Source organism: Anser cygnoides, chromosome 2 (assembly GCF_040182565.1).
Source record: "Anser cygnoides isolate HZ-2024a breed goose chromosome 2, Taihu_goose_T2T_genome, whole genome shotgun sequence".
Lineage (NCBI taxonomy): Eukaryota > Metazoa > Chordata > Aves > Anseriformes > Anatidae > Anser > Anser cygnoides.
In genome coordinates this window covers 45,007,489-45,019,501 of record NC_089874.1, presented here as the reverse complement: position 1 = coordinate 45,019,501, position 12,013 = coordinate 45,007,489, and the positions used below count along the sequence as shown (strand labels likewise).

Sequence of the window (12,013 nt, the reverse complement as noted above, 5' to 3'; positions counted from 1 at the left end):
TCAGAGCTACACTCAGCTTGATGGGTAATTGGTTGGCAGCTCTTAAAATCAATTGAGTTTTGTGGTATCTAAACACAGCCACTTCCAGTAAGTTCCCTAGAATTTCCTTGTCCTTCAGACCCAATGCAGTTTGTCACATAAATGCTGAATATACCTGCTTAAACATGGCTATTCAAGCTATCATAAATCCTTGTGGAGTGACTATTTCCTCCAAAGGAGAAAACAGAAGTCTTTCATTGAAATTACAGCAAGCACAAAGGCACAGCAGACCCATCTGCATGACAACAGCAGTGTGCTTGCTGTTAACTATTCTTGTGAAATGTTGTAGAACAACAAAAATAAAGGCCAAAATCTGATTGTTCAAACCTGATTTTCATATTCGTTACTGTGGTATTCATGATGGCCAAACAAAAGTTTTAATTCCATGTATTTGAGTATTAGACTCTAAGAAGAACATTTTCCTGCAGAGTGAAAAGAAAAACTGGGATTTGCCAGAGGGAAAAAATCAACCCGTCAAGTCTAGCATCTCTTCTAAGAAAGAGGACAGGGATCAAAGCTTTGGAGTACATTGAGATCTCCTTCCAATAACAGGAGGCTCTCAAGTCCAGCACAGAAGGATGATGAGGAGTTCCTTTTTATTCTCAGAGCTCACAAATTTATCAGGACTTGACACAGAATGTTTGACAATCTTAACCTTGACACTCAATAACTAGGTACATCGCCAATAGTCATAAAACCATTCTTTCTTTTGTTTTGTTTTTTAATGACTAAATATTTCTACAACAGCTACAGTGCTGCAAAGGAAATAGCTATCATTACATTCTGTCTTCTTAGTTTGTCTCTCCTTTAAGGTTTCAACAGAACAGGAAGAAAATCATTGTGTGAACTGGAGAACAATAAAGCAGCCCCTGTTTGCCCCGAGTAGAAAATGTGGCTGTGCTTCTTCACCAGTTTGGTCTACAGCTGGAGGGGGAGAAGAAATGGGAGAAGGAGGGAAGGTAAGAATGAAAGAAGAAATCCTAAGGGATTTACAAATGCCTTGCCAAGACCAAGCCCTGAGCATTCCTCCTAAGCACTGAACTTACCCAATTTCAAACATTGTCTTGCTCTTCTGGATGGCCTGGGCGAGGCACTTCCCTCCTTCGCTAGTTATTTTGTTTGCTCCTATTCTGCACAAAACACATGAATTGATGAGGTACATCGCTTACAACAGTACAGCTATTAGAACACCAGCTCATGAAGCAATACAAGCATTTAAGGCTAATTAACTCTGGAGGCTAGTTACAGTTATCAAAGATTAACCTGGAGTAAAAAATACTGCAGGCATTTGACCTTCGATTAAACGAAGACATATTTTGTGTGTTGGCCCTCCTAGTAAGATGCATTACTGGGTAGGGTCTTGATTTTGGTGTTCCGTGTGTCAGAAATGAGGCTTAGGAACTGATCCCCAAGACAAGGCTCCCTGCCTGGTTTTTAATCTAACTCATAATATCAGTTGTTGCTGCAGAGTACATGAATTACACGCAGCATGATGCCAGAGGGAGCAGAGCATTTCTTGGTAGTGTAGCTCGAGAGGAGACTGCAGCAGATAAGCACAGACTAATAATTTCAGGTCTTTCTGTTCCGAGCACAGGCTACAGGTGGTGGCACAGGCCAATGCAGCACTGGTCAGTGGCTGGTGCTCTTGGAACACCTTTCCTTTTCTTGGCCTGTGTGGGAGTATCACATGGCTGCAGTCCAAGAAAGAGGCAAGTCTCGATTGCATATACATTACTGTAAAGAACAAACCAACCCTCCAAACCCCTCAAGCCACTGAATTTACATAAATTAAAACTGGTTTGTTTGACTGACTTCAGGCACACGAATATGTATTCTATCCCAAAACAATCTCTGGGCTTACGAGGTAGCCTGACAGAAACTGTCTTCCAACAGGTTTTTTGGTGGAAGTTAGAAGATTAAATAAACAAATCACTCTGTTAAAGCAGTGAGAGAACTGGAGAGCTCTTGGGCTTCAGAATTCTGCAAATATTTTGAGTGGGAAGTATGTGGCCTGTGTGGGGTTTCACAGCAAGTTAGTGGCAGAACAACGCCTAGAACCCAACAATCCCTGGCTGTGGGTTGCTACCTTCATACCAGCAGCTGGCATTGCTGTAGTTACCTTCATTTTCTGCTGTGGTCATAATTAAACCATCGGTTAATGATTTACCTTTATGTCAAATCAGTGTTGTGCATGGCCAGACAGTTATGTGGAGAAGTTCCAGGAATTAAAGGAAACAACTTACCGAGTGAATTTGGGTAATTCCAGTGTTGAGGTATGACACTAGCACAGCGTGACCCCAACGGCCCATAAAAGGCTGGATATAAAGAAGCCTGGTGCTAAATGCAAGTGAATTCACCCACTGCAAGGGCCAGCAAGGTTCGTGCACCACTTAAGCCTCACTCGAGTGTTCAAACTGGATTTAAGTAAAGAGTAGGTCTCGTGCTCTCCCCTTTTGCCTACCACCATATTCCACTGATAATGCAATGCAATCTTTACTAAAGACTGTGAATTCAAGAGTTTCACCTGCTGCCATTCACTGCTAGACTACTGTAAAAAAATACATAAATGCAATCGAAGTTATATGTTAGTTGAAACAAAATTTTTGCCTTTTTTCACTCTACCTCCCTTTTCAAGTTGCTTTACCTTAATTATGATACTGTATAAGTATAAAGGAAAAAAAAAGCCCAACTTACTTAACATATTCAAGGCTTGAGCATTCTTCAATGAGTTTCGCAACATATTTGGCTCCAACATCAGTGATTTGATTGTTGTATAAGCTTAAAGAAAAATCACATTGTCAAAAATAGGTTATTCCTGCTGTTACTTTAATATTTACAACCTGGATGTTTTATAAAGCACACAGAGCATCTATCTTTTTTGTACGGCTCTGTACACATGCACAATTGCTTGTATTTCTATTTTGATATGCAGTTAATATTGTGAAGGTCTAGATATAAAATACAAGAGACCAGGCTGTAAATCATGGGAAAATATTTGTACAATTTTTTTAATGCATGGTCTCCTCAAGCAAACAAATCTTCCCTTTATTCCTGTGTCAGTACAGAAATAACACCGCATAAGTCTGAAGAAAAAGAAAACACCAGAAGAATGTATTTTCATTTTTTAAAATGTCATAAAATCCCCTTGCAAATATTAGTGAAGATCAGATACCTGAGCAGATGTACTTACAGTAAGGCACTGGAAGAAGGAGGTCATTCTTGGTATTCACGCTCACTTCTCTAAAAGTCATTTTTATGTAGCCTCTTAACCAAGAGTGGGAAGCCAGAGCTAACATGCCTACCAGCTTTAACTTGATTATGAACTAAAGTTTTTAAAAAAATGTTACTTTATATGTTAAAAAAGGAGGTGTCTTTGGTTCCCACCCCACCTATGCTGTGTCAGCACTATCAGCACTGCAGTTTTATTTTCCAGTATCAATACCTAGTGCTTTGCTCCCAGTTGGTACGTACCCCAAGAAAGTCACAATTTTGTACTTGGAGAGTTCTTCATATAATATCCTTACTCCATGATCTGTGATTTGATTTACACTGAGCCTGGGATGAAAGGAAAGAAAAGAGAGTTAGAATCAATAGAGATTACAAGTGTTCATCCCCCATGAGTTAAGGAATGACTGGAGGTCTGTGCAGTTCCCTCTGACATTTCAATAGGTTCTTATACCACGTATTAAAAGCAATTAAGGGAAATGTGAGCTCATTTTTATATGGTTCACTTCAAAAACAAAAGAAAACAAAAAGCCCCCAAACACCAAGGCAGTGTTCTGGAAGCTGTCCATAGGCCTGAAAACCATAAAATGTGGTAAGTCAGAAACCAGAGACAAACACCTCATCTTCTTCCCGTGCTTAGTGATTGCAGAAATTCCACTTGATGCTAGCAAAAACAAACTTTCCAGAGCACTCTTGCAACCTTCTCTCTGGGTACCTAGTTAAAGCCAGACGTCTTGAAAGGCACAACACTTTCAGGCTCCACTGAATAAAGGTTGTGAAAAGCTCTGGCCAGGAAATGGAACTGCAGTCCCATAGGTATGCTAGATGTTTCCAATTTATTGTCCCAATTACACTCAAAACAAATCAATGTCAGTCACTCACGGAATGAAAATACTTTTTTTTTTTTTTAAACAAAACAAAACAAAACAAAAACAACTGAAGCTTTTTCACTGTGGCTAACTGGACAGGTTCCTGTGAAACATTCCAATTCTGACAAATCACATTTTCTAAGGAGAACTGTCCCAGTGAAAACATTTTGACCAGCTTTAGTTTCTACACAAACTCTGAAGCTGAGAGCTCCTATCGCCAGCAGCCTCCTGGGCTCTTGCTGGTTGGTAACGTGGTCACTTTGAAACACACTCGCACAAAGGAGAAATCAGGATGGCATTTCCCCACATCAGAGCAGACTGATTCTTTGAAAGGGATCATTAAGCTCTTGGAAACCTTTCACTTCTAATGACCAAGTTCTGTAGGACAGGAAAAGTCCTAACATGAGAAAAATCCACAAAGACAAGGTGGGTGCCTAACAGTCTGGTGAGGTGCTGCAGACAGCGTTAAGCTCCCACTGTGCAGGGCATGATTGTGTGATACGGACAAAGAACAAAAGACTGTCCTTTTCTTCTTTGTTTTGTTTTGCAGACTTACGCTTTTTTTCCCTAAGTTTCCCTATTGCTTTCTTTTGGGAGGTCAGCTGATTCGTAGCCTACTGGAGACACCGAGCATCAATTGCTTTGATCTAGTTCTAGAAGACTTATAGAAGGGGAAAAAAAAGGCAGAGCAAAGCCAATCAAGAGTAATAAATCCATTCATTAAAAAAATATAAAAATCTCATGAGGCTGAAGGAACTTCAAAAAATAAATACTTGAAGTTCCTGTTTTTCTGCACCTGAATATTTGGCCAAATAAGGCATGGCTACATTATACAACCTCAGCAGGTGGAACAATGTGGCCTGTGATGTTAGAGGTGGAATTAGTTTGCCCCGATCACACCAGCTCATGTCCTCCCTCCACATCACCTCAGGGAAATACCACAACTAACACTTGAGCTACATCCTTTCATGAAGTACTACATGTCAGCTTTTATTCTGTGAAAGCCAGACATCTTGGCAGGACGTAAAAGCAAGACATTCACAGCATTTGATCATGGGTTACTGTGAATGGCAGATTCTCTCTCACCCTGTATGTCCAAGGGCAGAGACAGGCTCAGACAATCTTCAGATATAGGAGGAAGAATTTCTGTTTCCTTTCTTCTCCCCTAAGCACTTTCTCCCATAAAAATCCACTTTTGAGAAAAAAAGTTTGTGATAGAGCTAACTAACAGGCTTAAACAGTCCTGGCTTCTAAGGACTTCTTACCACCTTTTCTGTTCGAGTTTCCAAATTCACTTGCCCCTGCTCCTGTGGCTGACTGAACAAATATTTCATAAGACCTGAAAGTGGCAGAGTTGGGGGTAGTCAAACCTCTAATCCAAATCATGCTGCATGAGGCTATTTCCAGGGTTTGATTTCTGCTTTCAAGGCCAACTGCACTTTAATTTCCAGCAGCAGTGAGAATTTTCATGTTTCTCCGCTTTCAAGATCACCTCCTCTAGCCCCGCTGTTAGTGGAATAAACCAAGGCTAAGCAGGAACCAGCTCATACAAACTCCTACCTGATCACGGCAAGTTTGCTGAAACAGGGCAGCAGCTGTTTTATTCCATAGTCATTGATGTTGTTGTTGTCCAAATCCAGAGCCAGGCGCTTCTGGAAGTGGTGCACGACAAAGGAAATGGCACTGCAGTCAGCAGAGTAGGCATTGCAGTATGTCAGCTTGATGTAATTGGCGTGCATGCGTTTGGCAGCCAGCTTCCCCACTTTCTCGCTTTGAGTCTCATAAAGGCACCTCAGCATCCAAACAAAATTTGGCTGGACCTGAATCTGATTGTAGTTGAGGAGCCTGGACCGAGTGAGGCCCTTCAGGTGGGATTTCATGCTCTCCCCAAGGTATGTGATGAGTGTCTTTCTCTTCCTCTTAATGACTGCAGGCAAAACTAAGTGCCTGAAGAGCTTCTGCTTGGATCTGGAAAGCAGGCCACAAAGGAAAAGGTTGGTAAAATGGAAGTGTTCGTTGTTTCGGAAAGGATCCTCCCCTGCCAGGTGTTTCTTCAACCAAGGGATGTGAAGGCAAGAAGGCTGGGCAGTCTCAGTGGAAGAGCATTCATTGAAAAACTGAAGTAACTCCTTGGTGCCTACTCTCTCTTCAATAACCACGAACAAAGCTGTGAAAAAAGACTGAAGGGTTAAGTGCAAGAACTCATAAGTGGACTGACTGTCAAAGCCAGTATAACCTTTAACTGTCCTGAGAAAACCCAATTGCAAATCTTCTTCAGAGATGTTTGCTGCTGTGACCTCCTCCTGCTCGAAGATAAAGAAGGAGTTCCCCATCCCTCTGTATGCAATTTTACCCAAGGCTAGAAGGGTTTCCTTTCTTGCTTTGAACATCTCTGCTTGACTCCTGGTGTTGTTCTTCAGCAAACTTGTTTTCAGAGACCGGTTCAGATGGACTTCAACCATTAGCAGAAACACATCTGTCAACGTAACAGAACAGTCTGGAAGTTCGTGGCTGTCATACATGGAATGGAAGTGTTCGTAGCATTTAAAGATAATCCAACAAAATAAAGGCACTGAGCACAAACTGCAGAGATTGGGGTTAGCTTCCAGCTGGTTCAATACCAGTGTTCGTTGCCCCTCATCTTTGAAAAACATGGCAGTGTATTCCTTCAGGTTACTGCTGGAGAAACCACGGAGCAACACCTTCTTTCTAATGATGTTTCTTTGGATCTCAGTTCCCGTCCGTGCTGTAAGAATTTTCTTGGATCCCTTAAGAAGCTTTCCTCTGAGTAGGCTTACCAGCAGCACCAGGGGGTGGATGGGTTCATCGGGTGAACACATCTCAGGAACACTACTGAGATCAAAGTTGGAATAGATCTCATCAAAGCCATCAAACGTGAAAAGAACTGTATGAGGGAATTGCAAGATGTGATGGAACACCTCTGCGGGGTCCTGGTCTGGGTAGCAATTATATTTGAAGAGCAAGTCTTTCAAACATACGGCTTCATCTTCCTTAAAGCAACTAAACATTCTACATCGGAAACGGAAGAAAAATTTGGCCCCTATATCCAACTGTTTTCTGGCCCACAGGCTTTGTATCTTCTGCAGTAAGATAGATTTTCCAATTCCCGCATCGCCGAAGACATAAATAGTCTCTCCATCCTCATTAATTAGCCCAACTGCATCATCAAAAAGGGCTTCTAATTGACACACTTCACCTAGGCTCTCATTGGTGAAACTGACCATCTCCATAATACTGTTAGAGTAAGTTTCTTCAAGCAGCATCTCTTCCCTCTGAGCATACGACATAACAAACTTGGAGTCTCGTCCCAGCTCATGTCTGAGTTTCTGGCAATACCTGCTAACTAAAAAGACAGTGAAGTGTTATTAAAAAGCCTGTTGCATATGATGGCTCACCTCCGTGGGAACTGTGAGGGGCAATAAGTTAAAATAATTCTTCTGTAAAATCAGTTCTTTGGCAGATTACTTCTATGGCTTTGGGCCGCCATCATTAGTCTCTTGGAAAAATCAGAGATTTGCTAATGAAATTGCTGATGAAAGAGGTAACGTGTAAGTCACCGTCTCCTGAAAACCAGTACTGGCTCCAAGACACTGCAATGCATTAGGAGGCTTCCAACTTTAGCTGAGACTCTAAGTCAAGCCCTTGAACCTTTGTTAAAGATTTGTCTCTGCGAAGACAGGGGGTTTTGGTCACAGATTAGTTTTGGCATCTGCCTTTTTACTCTATTTATATTCTACCTGTTACTTCTATCAGGCAGGTGGTCATTCTTTCCTAACTTGTTTGGTAACTTTTATTATTGCAAATAGAAAGCATGTCCTTTAGAAAGCAGGCATCTCAAAAGATCTTTTTTAGGCTGACACAGAAAATGAAAGTCCTAGTTATTGTGCAATGTTGCATTGGGTTTTTATTGCAACAGAAGCTTTACTTCTGATGGAGGCAAAGTAATGCTTGTATATTTATATAGTACGAAAAGACCTCTCAAGAGCAAAACAGGTATTCCTGCTATACTTTAAGTCTGACTTTAAGTCTAAGGCATCATTTAGGATCATAGAATAATTCAGGTTGGAAGGGACTCTGGGATGTCTTAAGTCCAACCTCCTGCTCAGAAGAGGACCTTCTAGGAGATGAGATAAGGTTATTCATGGCTTTATCTAATGGGATCTTGAAAACCCCAAGGACAGACACTCCACAGCCTCTCTGGGCAGCCTGCCTCATTGCTGACTGCCCTCACCATGGCACACTGGCTATTCCATTGCCAAAACAAGACAGTGGTGCTAATAAACCATAGGTGGCACAAGGTGGATATGCCATCATGCTATATATCCACAAACAAATAGAGAAAGAGCTTGACTTTACCAAAACATGGCATTAAATCAACATGACTGTTGCATTATATGGTGTGCCTTTTAATTCTTTGGCTACCACTAGTAGCAAACACAGCATGTTCACATGTATTTTCTCTGGCTATGCCTTCCTAGACTCTCTTATTCTCCCATCACCTGGTTAGAGCTTCCTACACAGTGGGGCAGGTCTAACGAAAGGGATATAGATGCATGGCCTTACCTGGATCTGTGTTTACCACAGGTCTGCTACAAATATTCTCTGAAGGCTCGTAACCTATTTCATCCAGCCAAGGCTGAAGTTCATAGTAAGCATCAGTGACTTTCTGTAGGACACGGATGAAATATTCTGAAACTTCTTCTCCCTTGCTTTGAACCAAGTCTAGGATTTTGCGAACCTGAAGAAACAACACGTGAAATATCATTGATGCATAGTGATAACTGTTACATTGCTGGACTGTTTTAGGATCCCTTTTGGACTGGAACAGGATACTAAAATCAAAACTGGTGCTTAAAGAACTTGAATTCAAAATCTAGCTCTGAATTTCAACCATCAAAAACCTCACTTACTGCTTGTATTTGGATGTTGCAAGAAAGTCAGCTCTGCAGATTAAGGTCCTGACTTGTAGCTAAATCATATGCTAAAAAAACCAACGTGGATAAATACTTCTCCTCAATAGGGAATCTGAAGGATTAGCTCAGCCTGGCTGAGTATATTTTAAATCCCAGGCTGGTTAAAACAAAAAAGATGGAGGGGTTTTCTCAGTGACCTAAATTCATTCCTCTGATTTGTATATATTCCACTCACATTTAGATTTACCTCTGGATCCTGCTAGATCCACAGTAGGGCAGGCAGAAACTCTCTCTGGATCTTAATGCAGATCCAAAAAACCTACAATTCTTTCTTTTAACACAGCAAGCCAATACAGCAAGCTATCTCTGTACAATTTACTTGTTGCCTGCAACTATTATTGAAACTAATGGCTACCAAACAGTGTCTGGAGCAGCTCAAGGCGAATCCTTCCAAAGGCAAACCAGAGCCTGATCTCTGTGCAACCAGTACAAGGCAACCCCAGTACCGAATCCTCCTCAGGACAGAGCAATCATTTTGGGGCCCAATTTGAATGTTTGGATCCTCTTCTTGCTGAGAATGAATCAAGAATTCAGTTCTAAAGCAAAGGGTTTCTAGAGACTATGGCCTCCTGTGAGCATAAAGCAGGGTGAGTTACAGGGACACAGCAAAAGCACGGCATTTTTTTGACAATTTGTATGCTCTAAAAAACAATTTTAACCCTTCCAGACAGGCTCCCACAGAGTCCAGTTCACTTACTATTGTGGCCTGCTCCCTGTCTCTGCTTAGAGTCCTGATGCACGGCCTCCCCCTCAGCTTTGTTACAACAATCATGTATATTATGCTGAACAAAAAGAAATGGAGATGATCGTACAGTGTGCATTTATTCAGCTTTGACCTTACACACAGTGAGCACTGTGTTAGCGTTTCAGCTCGCCAGCAAGAATGATTATTTTATGAAAATCTGCACTGTTAGTTAAGTCCAAGGTCTCTGAATTCTTTATGGTTTGCCTGCCCCTAGTTGTGATACTATTCTGAAGCTGCATGACTGGTCAGGGAATGAAGAGCTTGTTTTGGGTCACGATGCAAAGTTCAACTGTGCACATCTGATGATCTTCTCCTATCAAAAGAACAGAAATTAATTTTTGCTACTGATGCCCACAGATGAATTCCAAACCCCAACGTGCCAGGATGTATCAATTTTACAGACAAATGTTTACAATGTCCGTAAGTCTTTAAAGAGAAGGGAGGGTGTGCACGTGGACAACACGCAATGATGAGCTTCTAAAATAATATTTAATTTCCATCTCCTCCTGTAGAGCAGGCTGATCTGTCCCATGGCGTCCTGAAGTAGATTTTTCTTGCAATACTCTACATTATAATGAAGGCTTGTGTGCAGCAAGCTACACTCTGACGGCCACTGTGGTCACCTCCGTATCTGAGGACAAAGCTGCAGCTGGGGACACAGAGCAGCAATTATCAACCTGCTTGCTTTTGCAGCTGCCATCAGGCTTACAAGCAGTGCCAGCAGTGCTGGAAAGAGATGTGGTAGATATGCTTGTCCAGAAGGAATGGGGTGGGGAGTCTCCAAAATAACAAAGACTGGGAAAGACATCAAGCCCATAAAACCCAACAGTAAAGTTGAAAGTAACAGAACGTTCAAGTTGGCTAGTGAAATAAAAATAATACCTTATCTGCTTGAGTTGGAAATTGAACAACAATCTCGGCGTCCTCGGTGGAGAAGTACTCATTGTTAATCAAGTTGTCAATCAAACACTGCGTGTTTCGGATTTTACTGACCAGAAGCTCTCGGTATATCTTCAGCAAAGCAATGAAGGACGGAGGGCTTGTTCCTGGAGGTTTTTCCACAGAAATCTCCAAGTTAGCACAGAGTTGGCCTTCCATAGTTGAGACAGCAAGAAGCTGCTCCCTCTAGCCTCATCTTTGACAAACTGTTTGTCTGTAGTGAAGTGTCAGCTTGAGGTTAGCTTCAAGGAAACAGGCGATCTCTCCTTCACGTTACTGAGCCTGTAAAAGTAATTGCAAAGAGCCTCAATTTAAACGTTATCCTGGGCAGATACATCCCTCAAGTAGCCATCAAAGAATAACTACATCTTCTGCAAAACACCACTGACAATTTTATCCAAAAAACCCAACCTAATATCTTCCTCACGTACTTCCAATCATTTGTTCAGTTTTTGGAAAAAAAAAATTAACTACTGCAGGCAATCTCCCCTGTAATATAAATACTTCACTGCAGCTTGCCTCAAACAACAACACTTGCATCTGCTTTGTTAACTGCCTGTTCTTCGTGCATAATTGAATATTTTTATTAGCTTTTCGTGTTTCAATAGACAAAGCAGGGCATCTGTCCAAACACAGCTCGACAAGGAAATAAAGGGAATAAAATTATATTTCATAGCAATTAATTCTGTAGGAAGAATTAATTTATAGTAGCAACTCCCTTTGTTTTCGGTTACAACAAAAGTCTCTGTGTAAAATTTTGCCAGTAGGGGAACTGTCCTCCTAAGTGAGGCCTTGTGAACTCTCTGACAGTCCTAGCTAAAGGAAGGAGAAGCGTTCAGCTTCAGGGCAGGTTTGAGAGGCAGTCCATTTAGCTACTGTTTAGCCATGGACCTTGTACACACAATTTCCCTTGCAAAAAGGAGATACTTTGCAAGATCACGACCAAATGATCTCCACACAGACAATGAGAATTTGCACGATTGACAGGAATTTCTAGGAATTTCAGTAACAGAGGAAAAAGTACTGCTGCTTCAGCAGGTCAAGGGATATTTGGAAGAATGTTCTTAGATGCTGATTATAGACATATCGACAAAAACAAAGCACAAAGTCCTTCCTCGACAACTCTGTAAAGGTGCCAGCTTCGCGGTTTCAGAATTCCCATGATTTCCCAGGATGGCGCTGGCAAACTTTCCGAATGGTCC

The 12,013-nt window shown here is 41.5% G+C and overlaps 1 protein-coding gene across 7 annotated transcripts in view; it reads right to left on the bottom strand.

Annotated features, from left to right (window-relative positions):
* The window catches only part of NOD1 (nucleotide binding oligomerization domain containing 1), a 28,223-nt gene that overhangs the window by 10,575 nt on the left and 5,635 nt on the right, over window positions 1-12,013 (bottom strand). For 6 of the 7 annotated variants that reach the window (XR_007168697.2, XM_048078003.2, XM_048078005.2 and 3 more), the window contains exons 2-7: window positions 10,755-11,093; window positions 8,718-8,892; window positions 5,694-7,497; window positions 3,511-3,594; window positions 2,734-2,817; window positions 1,086-1,169 (exon numbers count right to left, since the gene is read on the bottom strand). Coding sequence is in view for 5 of the 7 variants with exons in the window: in XM_048078003.2 (XP_047933960.2) it covers window positions 1,086-1,169; window positions 2,734-2,817; window positions 3,511-3,594; window positions 5,694-7,497; window positions 8,718-8,892; window positions 10,755-10,970 (2,447 nt within the window). In the remaining 2 variants the exon portion in view is untranslated. The remainder of the gene's footprint in view (window positions 1-1,085; window positions 1,170-2,733; window positions 2,818-3,510; window positions 3,595-5,693; window positions 7,498-8,717; window positions 8,893-10,754; window positions 11,094-12,013) is intronic. The other variant, XR_007168698.2, reaches the window with a different exon arrangement.